Consider the following 16855-nt stretch of genomic DNA (forward strand, 5'->3'; position numbering starts at 1 on the left):
TCATCCCAGATAAAAGAAAGATTATCCAGGGAGGGATTAGACAGCCATGGCTGACAAAGGAAGTCAGGAAATGTATTAACGAAAAAGAGAGATCCTATAAAGTGGCCAAGAGCAGTGGGAAATCAGAAGATTGGGAAGGCTATAAAAACAGAGGATAACAAAGAGAGAAATAAGGAAGGAGAGGATCAAATATGAAGGTAGGCTAGTCAATAATATTAGAAATGATAGTAAAAGTTTCTTTCAATACATAAGAAACAAATGACAGGCAAAAGTAGACACTGGGCCACTTCAAACTGATGCTGGAAGCCTAGTGATGGGAGATAAGTAAATAGCAGGAGAACTTAAGTACTTTGTGTCAGTCTTCACAGTGGAAGACATGAGTAATATCCCAACAATTAAAGGAAGTCAGGGGGCTGAGTTGTGTATGGTTGCCATTACAAAAGAGAAAGTGCTAGAAAAGCTAAAAGGTCTTAAAATTGATAAATCTCCTGGCCCCTAGGAAGGGTGGACGCTAGGAAATTGTTTCTGTTAGGCGAGGAGACTAGGACCCGTGGACACAGCCTTAGAATTAGAGGGGGTCAATTCAGAACAGAAATGCGGAGACATTTCTTCAGCCAGAGTGTGGTGGGCCTGTGGAATTCATTGCCGCCGAGTGCAGTGGAGGCCGGGACACTAAATGTCTTCAAGGCAGAGATTGATAAATTCTTGATGTCACAAGGAATTAAGGGCTACGGGGAGAATGCTGGTAAGTGGAGTTGAAATGCCCATCAGCCACGATTGAATAGCGGAGTGGACTTGATGGGCCGAATGGCCTTACTTCCACTCCTATGGCTTATGGTCTTAAATGTGCAGACTCCGTGCAGACAATCGCTCAAGGCTGGAATCAAACCCAGATCCCTGGTGTTGTAAGGCAGGAGTGCTACCCCTGTTCCCAAGATCACCAGATGTCTGGTTGTTGTGAAAAGTGCCATATGGATGGAAATTTTTTTTAATACTGCTTGCTTCTAGTTTGAAAGTGTGGTGCTAAAAAAGAACTTTCTTATGCTTGAAATATCGATTCTCCTGCTCCTCTGATGCTGCCTGACCGGCTGTGCATTTCCAGCACCACACCTTTTGACTCTGATCTCCAGTATTTGCAGCCTTCACTTTCTCCTTGCTTCTAGTTTGCCAAAGCATGGCAATTGGTTTGAGATGCAAGCATCTTTACACTAAATGTTGAAATGCAGAAATTGGACGGACAAAATGATGCCTGAGAGGATTGATTTTGTTGAGTGTTGGTGGGGTCAGATGAAACATTGGAATTCATGAGCAACTGTGTAATTGTATCTCTGAGATTACTCTTTGCCTTCATTAGCATGGCTATGGATTTATGGCGGGATCTATCCCATGATCTCTTCATAGTGTACTCCATGCAAAATCAAAATCTGCTTCGAACCATTGACTGGCTTAAAACTAATAGGCCTGCTTCACTGATGTAGGCAGTACAATTAACTCAGTAAAGTTTTGTTTTAACCTGCACTTCATTTGTTGGAATCTCAATAAACCAACAAAAATTATATTCCTGGAATTCTGAAAATATAGTGGTCACACTATGTTCGGTAGTCAGTTGAGGGTGCAAGTGAAAAGGCCTGTGCTAGTAAGTTTTATATTTAAGGCAAAGTTGCATTATTATTTGTGATTTGTACTGTAAATGAAGTAAAACAGTGATATGTACATCCCCTGCATTAGCATAGTTGCAACACATTACTTTGTGTATGTTTTTATATTGGTTATGTGGACCCTTTGATCAACCAGGATATCAGCCCATATACAGTCGGTCCCATAGGTAGCAATTAATAAAAAGTTTGCTGTAGTTGGTAATTCTAGGTTTACAAGAGTATCCTGTATCCTCAGTATGTTGCTAACTAAGCAACTAAAAGTTAATTGAGTGGAATGTGACAGTGTTAAAATTTCTCAAGCTTAATTTTGAATCCCCACCAGGTTTATTTTTTGTGGGAAGCGAATTTTAAATGCACCTTGAATGCAAGTACAGCTTGTGTATCACGTATATAAAGCATTGATGTTATTGGTGCATATAGGTAGGGGTGGAGGTCAGGTAGCTTCATTGACTAGATGGCTGGTTTTCACTACAGGATGCTGGGAAAGCACGGATTCCTTTCTCAGACCAGTTGAGGTTACCATAAAGGGCCTGTCTTCTTGACCTTGCCCCTCACCAGGGGCATGGGGGCCATTGGATTAAATTCACCACTAGTTTTTTTATCTTTTTTAGCCTTGACCTACAGGATTTAGAGATGCTGGTGTTAGACTGGAGTAGACCAAATTTAAAATCTCACAACACCAGGTTATAGTCTTAACAGGTTTATTTGAAAGTGCTAGCTTTCAGAGTGCTGCTCCTTCATCAGGTGGTGGGAGCATTGCTCCGAAAGCTTCCACATAAACCTGTTGGGCTATAACCTGATGTGTGATATTGACTTTCAGTAATTAGAGGTGTTTTTGTTTAACTGAAGACTATTGGTGTGCAATTCAACATGCATAAATAATACCTCAGTGCACACTTAATTTTTAAACAGGCACTAATTAGGGGCATAGAATAATAACAATAGTGACTTTGCTTGTTATAATCAGTAATCTAATTCCTTCATTTGTCATGCAGTACTTTGCAAGAAGAACCATACCTATTCAAATTGTCATTCTGCAAATTACCAGCATCCATAGATTCCAGCTCAACATTAAAAAGTTTTAATTTCTATGTTATTTTCCAAGGACACTACAACATTTTATATTGAAGGATTTAACTTTAAAGTGCAATCACCAGTAGGCAAATGTAGCCAATTTCACACAGCAAGTTTGGCAGAAGAGTGTTAACCAAGACATTTTTTTGAGACTTTACTCTTTGTATGGCATCAGATTTCTTCTCTTAAACACTGAACTGAGCACATGGTAGGGTATTAGAATATCTCTCCGATGTTGCTACTCAGATTGGAGCGTTTGAGCTATAGGTTGAGGCTGAATAGGCTGGGACTTGTTCCCTGGAGCATTAAGAGGCTGAGGGCTGACCTTATAGATGGTTTATAAATCATGAGGGCCATAGAGTGAATAACCAAAGTCTTTCCTGGGATGCGACCTGGGGGCAACATTTTTATGCAGAAGGTGGTGTGTATGGAACAAGCTGCCAGAAGGAGTGGTGGAGGTGTATTCTATTACAATGTTTAAAAGGAATCTGGATTGGAACAAGAATAGGAACGATTTAAAGGTATACGGTCCAAATTCTGGCAAGTCAGATTAGATCAGTTTAGGATATATGGTCGGCAGGGATGAATTGGACCAAAGGGTCTGTTTCTGTACTGTATAACACTATTACTCTGTTCTGTCCAAGTACGGTAGTTCTCTATTGCTTGAGTACATCTGTATTTGAATGTAGCTACTTGATTCCAAAGTTGCTGCTGAGCTGACATTACTGAGAGATTGGAACTGCTTTGACTTTTCCATTTTAATGATTTTGCATACATTTTAAGTTCTGGTACACTGAATTTTACTCCCCTGGGGTGGAATGTTTTGAGATAACGCTTTGGTTATAATTTACTACTTCATTCTGCTGTTGAAAGAGTTTTTCCTAGAAATGTGATAGGAAAGGACACTAAATGTAATAAGGAATAAATTTTAAGCTTTGTTGAGTTAACTTTATTTTTCTTTCTTAAAATAATCTTACCTATGAAAATTCATTTTGAGGAGAATAACCTGTTATTTCTTATCATAGGAGGGGATAGGGGTGTACCTGCCCAGTCTGGACAAGGCCACATAATGCAACGAGGAGGAATGCCTGGGTAAGAGGAATGCCTTGGTCTTAAGTGAAAAGCTTATTGGCTCTGTGACTATTGGCTGCTGCTGAATCCTGCTGAGCACAAATATACTTAAACAATATTTGATCAGGAGTTCTGAGTGCCCTTCCTGATATTGTTGGCAATTTGATTTATAGGCTGGGATCTTGGTTTGAAAATAGCCCAGTTTAATGGGATAGAAGCTGTCTTTCTTTACTGACCCTTATAAATCATGAATAAAGTTTTGACTGTTCCTCATGGGGGTCCACTTGCTTGAAGCTGTTCATGATTTGTCACTAAATTGGCAGGTCTACCTGTGCTAAAAAGATTGATTGATGAGACCATATTCTGCATTCAAGTATTTTGTACTTGTGGTGGAAGCAAGAAGTTCCATTCCCCAGCATGGACATTTAGTTGCAAAAAAAAACCTTACAAGTTGTAAAGCTGGGATTTGTGCTGCTGTTCTACCTTTCAGAATTTAACTGGACTTATGCACATCTGAATATCCGATTATCTCAAAGTAACCTGGTGGACATTATCTGTAAACAAATCTCTAAATTGGTTGTATTTTGTAATAACTTAGTAGAAATCAGGCACTTTTTTATTCATTCTCTATAAAGCATGTCCCTCTGTTTAAATTGGACTTTGTTGAACTCCTTAATCAGACATTGTGTTCACGTGTATGTACAACTATTAATATAAGCTGGTTTTTTTGTCATTTCTTGGACCTTGTTCACGAAATGAAAACTGCACATTTTTTTTGTTTCCAAAAACTAAGTACCCTCTTGGTTTAGATATTAAGTGCATATTTTCATTATTGTTAACACACCCGTGAAGCATGATTAGCTTTGTCCTGCTGTGATTATTCTAGAATATTGGGTAGATCATGTTTGCAAATACATTTTATGGAGGGCATCCTGCTTTCTACAAGTGTCATTTTTCTGAAAAAATGTTTATGAACGAGGTGTAATTATTTACAATTAATTATATACCTTTTACTTGACTGCTTAGCCAGTTTTCTCTCAACACAGTTTCCAAGCAGGGGACAACACGAGTTAATTTTCCATTTTTGACCTTTCATGCGTACCCTACGGTTGCATTTCACTTCTGCTTGAATGGTTTCAGCAGCTGTCTGTGAATGAATGGATAAAAACCTACATCCTGCAACTGAACATGAGGTTTCTGCTTTATAAATTAGGGTTGCTTGATAAGTACATTAAAATTGAATTATTTGATCATGAACTAATGTGAAAAGGTTGATCCCAATCCTTCTCATTTTACCAGAGCAACTGAGTTCATTTGGCATTCTCGGAACAACTTATGACTGATGTAAAAATGCAGAATGGAGGTCAGTATAGTCTTCATTGCTGCTGGCATAAGTGAATGAAGTCAATGCCATTATCCATTCTGTTTTGTTCCACTTACTGAGAAGCAAGTGACCCACTGCTCAAATATACCTTCTGGAAAAATGCCTCAATGGACAAAAGAATGAAGGAGTTGTAGTACATGGTCAAGCATAATTGTATTTGTGCTCGCCAGGATTCGGCAACTTGGCTTTTAAACCTCCTACAAAAAGGAGGAAGTGTAGATAAGGAATTTGAGGGTGAATGAGTTCCAGTGCTGCAGAGTTGTTTCCTGAGGCCACTATTGTACACAGTCATATCAGTGATTGGATATAAGGCTAAAAGAATCCTTTTCTATATCTGAAGGTGTTGTTGAACTTGTGTAAGATACAGATCAGTCTCAGCTGGAGTACTGCATTCTGTTCTGTGCATTGTATTCTAGAAAGGATGTGGAGGTATTTCAAAGAGTACAGAAGATGTTTTACAATAATGGTTCCAGGGATGAGGGATTTCAGTTATAAAGATAATTTGGAGAAGTTGAGGCTATTGTTCCTTGGCGGAGCGAAGAGTTGTTGGAAGTATTTAAGCATGAGGGATCTGGGCTGAATAAATATATAGTAAGTCTTCCACTTGTGAAATGATTAAGACAGAGGATACAGATTTAAAGTAACAATTAAAAGAAACATAAGTGATAGAAGGAAAGTTTTATCATGCAGGAACTAGGGTCTGGAATGCACAATCTGAGAGTGAAGTTGTATTCAGAAGGCAATAATTTGAAAAGGAATAATGTCCAGAGAGAATTGCAGGACAAGTGCGATGCTCATTCGGAGAACTGGCCCATGCATGATGGGCTAAACAGCCATTTTGTCTCTGTGATGTCATGCTTGTATGGACCATTAGTAATGAATATTATTAATGCTACAAAACGTATTGATTTGTCTTGTCAACAAATGCTCTGGCCATAGAGGTCTTATATTTTTGGTACTATTTTTATGGGCTATTTCTTATTCAGCTTTTGATATATCCATCAGTACCACTGAATTGACAGATACCCTTTTTCCACAGGCAAGGAGGATTTGTGCAAGGTGGGATCCAGCAGGGGGGTGGTCAACCTATGAGCCGCACTGTCCAAATGATGGCAGGTGGTGGCATGCAAGGACCGGGCAGCTTTGGTGACCAAGACAGAGTGCAGAGAATGTCCAGCGATCCTCGCTTCCAGCATCGCTACTAGCTCTTATTTCTATTAATTGATTTTAATGTAAAGGAAATCTTTAATAGTGGTGCGTAGTGCTAATCACAGTACCATGTTCTTGTGTATTTTTGTTTACTGCCTCTGAAACCAGAATTGTTTTGGAATTAATGATCATTTCATGGTTACTTTATTGTTAAAGTACTTGTATTGAGCCTAGACTCTGAAAGAGTCACTTCAATTTTCCATAAATAAAAGTGAAAATATACTTTGCGTGTCTGAACTTAATTTTAGGATTAGATGCACATTTAGAGATGCACCTTTTCTGATGTCTAATGCTTTCTAATATGATGTTAGCATTTGAGTTTGGATATAGTAGTGCATTATTAAAAGGAATGACTTTTTAAGGCACTTCCTAGTCGTTTCCTTCTCTTCCATCTGATTCTCAAGTAACAACCTCTTACTCTCATTACTCTCAATCCAGAAATTGTATGAAGGTGTTAGGACAATAGTTCTGCATAAGACTATGTTTAATTGTCTCTTGCGCTGTCTTCCTGATTTTGAATTTGCATCCCTTGAAAGGTGCTTAGCACTGCTGCCTCACAGCACTAGGGACCCAGGTTCAATTTCCGCCTCTGGTGACTTTTGTATGGAGTTTGCACATTCTCCCCGTGTCTGCGTGGGTTTTCTCCAGGTGCTCTGGTTTTTTCCTACAATCCAAAGCTGTGCAGGTTAGGTGAATTGACCATCCTAAATTGCCCATAGTGTTCAGGGATGTGAAAATTAGTCGGGTAAATGTAGAATCATAGGGTAGGGGAGTGGATCTGGGTGGGGTACTCTTCTGATGGTCGGTGTGGACTTGTTGGGCCTAAAGCCTGTTTCCACACTGTAGGGATTTGATGAAAAAAGGAGTTGCTGGTTCATTTTAATTCCCCAATTCCTTCCTTCCACTAGATTCCTTTGGATGGAAGATCTATTGTAAAGAGCATTCCCTTAAACTGCCCTCGCTGCACAAATGATAGAATCTTTGCTGTTTTAAGTGACCTGGATAGCACACATTATACTAGATGAAGATTCAGCAAATTCTTTGTAACATACAGCGCAAACTTTTGATATCATCTTGTGATCAAAGATAAATGATTGGTGGGTAGAAATGGGAAAATAAATGCATGCAATGTGTCGCAAAGCAAAAGGAATGCATACATAGTAATATTTTAAGAATGGAGAAAAGCAGAGAGATTTAGTGTCTTAGATTCACAGAACCCTGAAGGTGGGGCAGGTAGATCAGGTGGTCATGAAGACCCACAGGATAATTGATTGGCTGAGGCCTCAAATGTAAGAACAGCAATGTTAAAAGTCATTAGATCATAGCTACAAAATTGTATAGTACAAGTTATTGCATTATAAGAAATGTGTTCACAATAAAGGGATAGTCAGGACTGAAGTATTTTAGCTGTAATACAAGTTTGCATTGGCCAATGTTGGTTTCTTTGGAGCTGAGAGGTTTAAATGAATTGTATGAAATTGAGATTCCAAGATACACTGGATTGGAAGGACCGATTTCTGTTAGGTGAGAGATCATTAAACAGGGTAAGAAGATTTTAGTGATTCGGCAAGATGGCAGCGATTCTGTATAACTGCAGTGGATGGCTCTGCCTAACAGCAAAGGCATACTGGTGTTTTTTGCCATCCCTGGCCAAGTTACGTGGAGGAATTATTAGTTTAAAACATAACAGAATGCACATTCATTAATATTTGGGAGTGGGAGGGATGCCAAAAGCAAAAAGTAAGCAAATAGCAGCATGGAGGACACTCCAGCAGCGGGCACACCAGAGGCAACAGCAGCAGCCTCACCCGAACCCCCAGGGGACCTGACAGGCTCAAAGGAATTGGCGGCTTACCTCGAAGGTTGGGGCTGCGATTGAGATCTGTGACCAGGTCCAACCCATCCATGCTGCAGAAGCATGAACAGGAGCTCCAGGGCCTCAGGGAGTGGCTGGAGGCCATGGACAGTCAAACCAAGGCCTCTGAAGTGGCAATCAAGTCCTCATCCAGTTAGATCCAGGTACTGAAGCAGGAGGTGCAGACCTTAAGAGACCAGGTCAACGACCTCAGAAATGGAGGTCGGAGGATGAATCTTTGGATTGTTGGGCTCCTGGAGGGCAAAGGAGGTGGCAGCCAGTCCGCTGCTTTGAAAACTGGGTGCGACAGTTCCTGGGCCTTCAAATGGAGTCCAGCTGGCTGCACATTGAAAGGGCCAAGTGCACAGCTCTGGGCGGGTACAACGCCCGCACCTGGTCCTAGTGCGTATGCAAGGGCAAGCAAAGAGCGATAGAAGCCTCCAGATCACTGGCAAAAGACCCACAGGCACTGCTGCACAAGAGGTCAAAAATCATGTTTTTCCAGGATTTTTCAGCAGCTGTAATCCAATAGAGGAAGTCCTTCAATGAAGTTTAAAGGAGGCTGAGAAATCTCAGCATCCAGTACTCCATAAGGTACCCCACAGTGCTCCGCTTCAGTCACGAGGATTCAGGTTATATGTCAGACTTGGTGGATAAAGCTAAGAACTCTGTAGACACTTCAAAATGACGACTGATATGAAGAATATGATTAATTGTTCGTCCTCTTTTCCTACTTTCCCTGTGTTTTCCCTTTCCCCTATCTTTTTTTTCTCTCTTTCTCTTTCCTTAATAATTTTGTTTTAAATTTTGGGATATGTTGTTCCTATAATATGTTTATAACCCCATTTTATGATGGGAAATTTTGTGGGTGTCCTCTGTTGTCTGCCTGTTTTTTAGACCATAAGACATGGGAGTGGAAGTAAGGCCATTCGGCCCATCGAGTCCACTCCGTAATTCAATCATGGCTGATGGGCATTTCAACTCCACTTACCAGCATTCTCCCTGTAGCCCTTAATTCCTCATGACATCAAGGATTTATCAATCTCTGCCTTGAAGACATTTAGCGTCCCGGCCTCCACTGCACTCTGCGGCAATGAATTCCACAGGCCCACCACTCTCTGGCTGAAGAAATGTCTCCGCATTTCTGTTCCGAATTGACCCCCTCTAATTCTAAGGCTGCGTCCACGGGTCCTAGTCTCCTCCCCTAATGGAAACAATTTCCTAGCATCCACCCTTTCCAAGCCATGTATTATCTTGTATGTTTCTATTAAATCTCCCCTTAATCTTCTAAGCTCTAATGAGTACAATCCCAGGATCCTCAGCCGTTCCTCGTATGTTAGACCAACCATTCCAGGGATCATCCGTGTGAATCTCCACTGGACACGCTCCAGTGCCAGTATGTCTTTCCTGAGGTGTGGGGACCAAAACTGGACACAGTACACCAAATGGGGCCTAACCAGAGATTTATAGTCTGAGTAGCACAACGGTGCTTTTATATTCCGACGTTCTTGAGGTAAGTGACAACATTGCATTCGCTTTCTTAATCACTGACTCAACCTGCATGTTTACCTTTAGAGAATCCTCGACTAGCACTCCCAGATCCCTTTGTACTTTGGCTTTATGCATTTTCTCACCGTTTAGAAAGTAGTCTACGCTTTTATTCTTTTTTCCAAAGTGCAATACCTCACATTAGCTCACATTGAATTCCATCAGCCATTTCCTGGACCACTCTCCCAAACTGTCTAGATCCTTCTGCAGCCTCCCCACTTCCTCAGTACTACCTGCCTGTCCACCTAACTTCGTATCGTTGGCAAACTTCGCTAGAATGCCCCCAGACCCTTCACCCAGATCATTAATATATATAAAATGTGAATAGCTGCGGCCCCAACACTGGACCCTGCGGGACACCGCTTGTCACTGGCTGCCATTCCAAAAAAGAACCTTTTATCCCAACTGTCTGCCTTCTGTCAGACAGCCAATCTTCAATCCATACCAGTAGCTCACCTCGAACACCATGGGCCCTCACCTTGCTCAGCAGCCTCCCGTGTGGCACCTTATCAAAGGCCTTTTGGCAGTCTAGATGGACCACATCCCACTGGGTTTCCCTGGTCTAACCTACCTGTCACCTCTTCAAAGAATTCCAACAAGTTCGTCAGACATGACCTCCCCTTACTAAATCCATGTTGACTTGTTCTAATCAGACTCTGCTCTTCAAAAAATTTAGAAACCTCAACCTTAATGATGGATTCTAGAATTTTACCAACAACCGAGGTTAAGCTAATTGGCCTATAATTTTCCATCTTTTGTCTTGATCCTTTCTTGAACAAGGGGGTTACAACAGCAATCTTCCAATCATCCGGGACTTTCCCTGACTCCAGTGACTTTTGAAAGATCTCAACCAATGCCTCCGATATTTCCTCAGCCACCTCTCTCAGAACCCTAGGATGTATCCCATCGGGGCCAGGAGATTTATCAATTTTAAGACCTTTTAGCTTTTCTAGCACTTTCTCTTTTGTAATGGCAACCATACTCAACTCAGCCCCCTGACTCCCTTTAATTGTTGGGATATTACTCATGTAACACTGTGAAGACTGATGCAAAGTACTTGTTAAGTTCTCCTGCTATTTACTTATCTCCCATCACAAGGCTTCCAGCGTCATTTGAAGTGGCCCAATGTCTACTTTTGCCTGTCGTTTGTTTCTTATGTATTGAAAGAAACTTTTACTATCATTTCTAATGTTACTGACTAGCCTACCTTCATATTTGATCCTCTCCTTCCTTATTTCTCTCTTTGTTATCCTCTGTTTGTTTTTGTAGCCTTCCCAATCTTCTGATTTCCCACTGCTCTTGACCACTTTATAGGATCTCTCTTTTTCTTTAATACATTTCCTGACTTCCTTTGTCATCCATGGCTGTCTAATCCCTCCCCGGAATAATCTTTCTTTTCTTGGGGATGAACCTCTGTACAGTGTCCTCAATTATACCCACAAACTCCTGCCATTTTTGCTCTACTGTCTTCCCCGCTAGGCTCTGCTTCCAGTCTATTTTTTGCTAGTTCCTCTCTCATGCCCTCATAATTTCCTTTATTTAACTGTAATACCATTACATCAGATTTTGCCATCTCTCTTTCAAACTGCAGACTGAACTCTACCATATTATGATCGCTGCTTCCTAAGGGTTCCCTTACTTTAAGATCTTTTGTAAAGTCTGGTTCATTACAAAGCACCAGGTCCAGAATAGCCTGCTTCCTTGTGGGCTCCATGACAAGCTACTCCAAAAAGCCATCCTGTGAGCATTCCATGAATTCCCTTTCTTTGGATCCACTGGCAACATTATTTACCCAGTCCACCTGCATATTGAAGTCTCCCATGATCACCGTGACCTTGCCTTTCTGACATGCCTTCTCTATTTCCCGGTACATGTTGCGTCCCTGGTCCTGACCACTGTTAGGATTTCTGTACAGAACTCCCATTATGGTTTTTTTGCCTTTGTGGTTCCTCAATTCCACCCACACAGACTCCACATCATCCGACGCTATGTCATTCAGTGCCATAGATTTAATTTTGTTCTTAACTTACAAGGCAACCCCACCCCCTCTGCCCGCCTCCCTGTCTTTTCAATAAGTTGAAAATCCTTGGAGGTTTAACTGCCAGTCCTGACCCCCCTGTAACCACGTCTCTGTGATACCTGCCACATCATAATCATTCACTATGATCTGTGCCATTAGTTCATCTGCTTTGTTACGAATGCTACGAGCATTCAGGTAAAGTGCCTTAATGCTAACTTTATCATTTGAGATATTGGAAGTCATAAGATGTCCTAAGTTATCCTTCCTTTTTGCTGCATTCCCAGTCTGCCTCAGTTTAAGTCCGCCTGCACATATGCTATCCTGTGGCTTATCTTTCCATTTAACTCCATACTCCCTGTCGCTTTCACGTTCCCTTCCCCCACCCTCAACTCAGAAGTTTAAAGTCCTACTGACAACCCTACTTATCCTCTTCGCTAGAACATTGGTACCTGATCAGTTCAGGTGGAGACCGTCCCAACTGCACAGATCCCCCCAGTTCCAAAACTGATGCCAATGCCCCATGAAGTGGAATCCCTCTTTCCCACACCAATCCCTTAGCTACGTGTTTACTTCCCTAATTTTCTTATCCCTATGCCAATTGGCACGTGGCTCGGGCAGTAATCCGGAGATTATGACCCTTGACCTGTACTTCAATTTCCTTCCAAGTGCTTCGTAATCCCCAAACAGGTCCTTCACCCTAGCTTTGCCTATGTTGTTAGCACCAGCATGAACCACAACAACTGGATCCTCCCCCTCCCGCTCCAATATCCTTTCAAGCCAGTCGGACCCTGGCACCGGGCAGGCAACACACCATGCGAGACTCCCGATCCGGCTTGCAAAGGATACTATCTGTCCCCCTAATTATAGAATCCCCTATAACAACTACTTGTCTATTAGCTCCCTCCTCTTGAATGGCCTTCTGTACCATGGTGCCATGGTCAGCTGGCTCATCCTGTCCAGAGCCCTTTTCCTCATCCATACAGGGAGCAAGAATCCTCATACCTGTTGGACAAGGTCAAGGGCTGAGGCTCCTGAACTCCGGTTCCCCCTGCCTGCCTCACTTAGTCACATTTTGATGTCCCTGATCACTAACAATGTGAATTACTTAATCTCCCAGGTGTGACTGCCTCCTGAAACAGAGCGTCCAGGTAACTCTCCCCCTCCCGGATGTGCCGCAGTGTTTGAAGTTCAGATTCCAGATCATCAACTCTGAGCCAGAGTTCTTCCAGCAACCAACACTTGCTGCAGATGTGGTCACTACCGTTCACAATGGGATCAGCCAGCTCCCACATCATACAGCTACAGCACATCACCTGCCCAGCCATCTCTGCTTAGTTAATTACTTTGTTACTTTGTACAGTTTTGAGTTAAAATATTTTCTGATACCTCTCTGCTACAGTCTTCTTAAAAAAGAATTAATAGATAAACAAAAAAAAGCTAATTTTTAACCAGTCACTGGTAAAGAAATAAAAAAATCCTTACCTTAAAAAAAACCAGTGTACTTAAGGCGGTTAGAGGAGGAGGGTGGGTGGGAGATACTACAGTTGTAGAATCTCGGGTTTAGCCGCCTTCCTGATTTATATACTCACTGCTTTCATTCCCGGCTGCCCCTCTGGTCGTCGTCACTTCCCCCTACTGCTCCCGCTCTTTCTGTGAAGAGAGAGAGAAAAAAAAGCCACCGCTGCCCGCTACCGGTAAGTAATTTTAAAACAAACTGTCTTACCTTAGCTGTAGTCTTCCAGGTTCGTTTGTACTCAGCCGCTGTTCCCACTCAAAATGACCGTTTTGTTCTCTTTTAGTCACAAGTAGGGGTGACATCGAGCCGGGGATGGGCGGGGTACTTATCCTGTTCTTTTTTTTGTTGACTTAAGATCATTTTGTTTTGTTTTTCTTGCCTGAGGCTGGGGCACAGTTTGGGCTTGAAGGAGTTGTGAAGGGGGCAATGAGTAGGGTGAGTGCCCCCTATGGGCTTGGGGAGAGTCTCCCGTTCAAGGTTTTACAGTTGGTTTGCATTACAAGCAGGGTTCTCCCTCATGGGGATTCAAGGGTCTCTAAAAGGGGATATGGCTAAGTGTCATGTTAAATGGTGCACCTGGAACATCAAGGGAAGTCATTTGCCTGTTAAAAAGAAAAAAGTGCTTTCTGGCCTTAAGAGGGAAAAAGGATTGATATCGCTCTGTTGTAGGAAACCCATCTCGATGATGGGGAACACCTGAAGCTACAACAATTGGGGATGTATGACTGGATACTCTTTTCATCCTTTTACTACTAAAAGTAGGGGAGTGACTATACTTATGCAGAAAATCTTCCATTCACTTTATTACAGCAAGTGAAAGATGAGCAAGGGCCTTAAGGCTCTGATACACGGGGAGGAATATGGCATCTTAAATGTCTACTTGCTCCCCCTGCACTTGCCCTCAAATTTTTGATTGGTTTCGACAGTGGACAGGATGCCTTCTGGGCCCCCAACTGTTTCTTGGCAGGCCAAGCAGGTGACTGAGTTATATGAGGAGTTGGTGCTGGTGAATGGGATGTCTTCAAAGGCAGGGACTTCGCCTTTGTTTCAAACCTGCATAAATGTCATACGAGGATTGATCTTTTTCTGACGTCCTTGCCCTTTATGGATTTGATTGAATTGTAAAATTGGGAACATAGCTATTTCTGATCACACGGTGGTATATTTGGAGATAAAGGGGCTAGGTTCACTGGTGTTTGGATCCTTTTCTCCTCAAGGATTCCAAATTTGTGGGATATTTTTCGAGGGAGTTTCAGGAGTTATTGACTATCAACTCAGGCACAGGCCTTTGCTAGGGCATTAGGTATTTCCCATTCGGCTAGCTGGAAACGACAGCATGGGGAGACAAGGTTGAAAGCCACTAAGGCAGCACGTTTTGTGAGGCCTTTGGTGACCAAGCTACAGTGAATCACAGCCCTCCAGGCTGCCCGGAATTCAGTACTTACACAGACCGCAAGGAGAAGACTTGCCTTTGGTAGACTAAGGCTGTTTGAGTATGGGGGTAAGCCAGGGAAGTATTTAGTGTATCTAACTCAGAAAAAGTGTGCTCCCCAATCCATTACTACAATTAAAGACAGCACCGGGGTCCTTACTTGCAATGCCAGAAGGATTAATGAGGCTTTTCAAAGTTTTACTCTGAATTGTATCAGTCTGAAAGTTGTGAGGGTAGGTGGCCAAGATGGAAACCTTTTTCACAGCTTGGACCTTCACGGGGTAACCTTGGAACAGGCCTCTCCTCTTAATGTCCCCTTGACAGTTCAGGAAATACAGGAGGCAGCTAGACAACTTCAGAATGGGAAAGTACCTGGCCTTCATAGCCTCCTGAGTGAGTTTTATAAAGAGTTTATAGGGATTCTGTCAGGGCCATTATTGGAGATATACAATCACTCCTATATTCATGAATTCCTACCACCATCTTTGAGAGAAGCTAATATTTCCCTCATTCTTAAGGAGTGGAGGGTTCCTGAGGATTGTGCCTCATACAGGCCTATCTCTCTATTAAATACAGATTTCAAGTTTCTGTCTAAGATCTTGATGCTGAGATTGGAGAAGGTGTTGCCCCACATTGTCAAGAGGACCAGACAGGTTTTATAAGGGACTGTAGGCCTTCTAATTAATAGAAGGTTGCTGAATGTGATCCAAGTGTGCCAGTAATGATCGATCCAGGGGGTTGGTGCTTTCCTTAGATGCAGAGAAAGGATTTGGCTGGTTGGAATGGCTGTATCTCTTTTATGTCTTAGTGGTTTGGGCTGGGTGAGGTGTTTGCTAGATGGGTGTAGGTTATATATTGCCACCCTCTGGCCACTGTCATCACCAATGGGGTGCAGTCTGGGAACTTGAAGATTGGTAGGCGTAGTCGTCAAGGCTGCCCCCTCACACCATTGTCATTTACATTGATGGTAGAGCTGCTGGTAGAGGCCATTCATAAGAATGTCTAATAACCGCTCTGGAAGTGGGAATGAGCGTACACAAGGTTACATTGTATGCGGATGACATCCTTCTGTTTTTATCGGACCTGATGACTTCTGTACCTTATCTGACACAATGTATTCATTCATTTGGGGCTATTTCAGGATAAGATCAAAGTCGAAGGCTATGCCTTTGGGGACCTCAAGGAAGTGCCAGAGGTTGAAGGTGGTCCTAGGTTCACCTTTAAGTGGTCGCGGGTGGGGTTCCGATAACTAGGCATTTGTATTAGCTTCATGTTAGATCGATTATTTCAAACTAACTTTGCTAACTTGCTCAACAATATTCGGTGGGATCTCCAAAGATGAGAGGTTCTTCCAATTTCATGGTTGGGCTGAATAGTCCTTAAGATGAATGTCCTTCTTCGTTTGCTTTATCCCATGCATTTGCTCCCTATGTTTCCCAGGTCAATGTTGCAGAGACTTATGGATTGATTTAGTTCCTTCGCTTGGCGTTGTGGACAGTGCCTCATCAAACTTACCAAATTACAGTTAGCTCAAGGATGGGGAGGGGTTGATTTCCCCAGACATCAGGAGGTATGAACTGAATTCCCTGCTGTCCTTCTTGTGCAGGTAATGATCCAGGCTCAATATGGCTCAGTGTTAAGAACTCTCAGGCAAAGTGCCCTCTTATTAATGTCGCTCATGGATAAGATGAGAAAAGTTACGGATTACTGTCGGAGCCCTATTACTAGTACAATCAAGGCATGAAGGGCAATGTGTCAGAGTGAGGGTTGCTTATCCAAGACTTCGCCACTCACCCCCATAGTTGGTATGTCAGGGTTCCAATAAGGGATGATAGACTCATGGTTCAAACTGTGGGCAACGAGAGGAATGTCTAGTTTGGGAGACTTGTTTGAGGGGAGATTATGATGTCCTTCAAGCAATTGAGCCACAAATATGGGTTACCTAGTAGAGATTTTTTCCATTTTTTTCACGTTAGGGATTTCATCCAGAAGAAGACTGCGCTTCTCACTAAGCCCTATTAGCCCGATACAGAGAGAGTGTTGCTACGTTTCACAAACACCCTCTCAGTTAGTGCCCTCTGAAGCCTA

The 16855-nt window shown here is 42.4% G+C and overlaps 1 protein-coding gene and 1 non-coding gene across 4 annotated transcripts in view; both read left to right on the plus strand.

Moving 5' to 3' along the window:
* Positions 1 to 6618, plus strand: part of LOC132829080 (scaffold attachment factor B2-like) — a 77266-nt gene extending 70648 nt beyond the window's left edge. For 2 of the 3 annotated variants that reach the window (XM_060846383.1, XM_060846385.1), the window contains 2 exons: positions 3758 to 3824; positions 6227 to 6618. In XM_060846383.1, the coding sequence (XP_060702366.1) occupies positions 3758 to 3824; positions 6227 to 6392 (233 nt within the window). In that variant the 3' untranslated portion in view covers positions 6393 to 6618. Of the gene's footprint in view, positions 1 to 3757; positions 3825 to 5102; positions 5167 to 6226 lie in introns of all 3 variants that reach the window. The other variant, XM_060846384.1, reaches the window with a different exon arrangement.
* LOC132829259 (small nucleolar RNA SNORA42/SNORA80 family) lies at positions 1354 to 1489 on the plus strand. The gene has a single exon (XR_009646231.1). It is a non-coding gene; the product is annotated as a small nucleolar RNA SNORA42/SNORA80 family (small nucleolar RNA).
* Positions 6619 to 16855: the final 10237 nt, after the last annotated feature.

Source organism: Hemiscyllium ocellatum, chromosome 28, assembly GCF_020745735.1.
Source record: "Hemiscyllium ocellatum isolate sHemOce1 chromosome 28, sHemOce1.pat.X.cur, whole genome shotgun sequence".
NCBI classification, from domain to species: Eukaryota; Metazoa; Chordata; class Chondrichthyes; order Orectolobiformes; family Hemiscylliidae; genus Hemiscyllium; species Hemiscyllium ocellatum.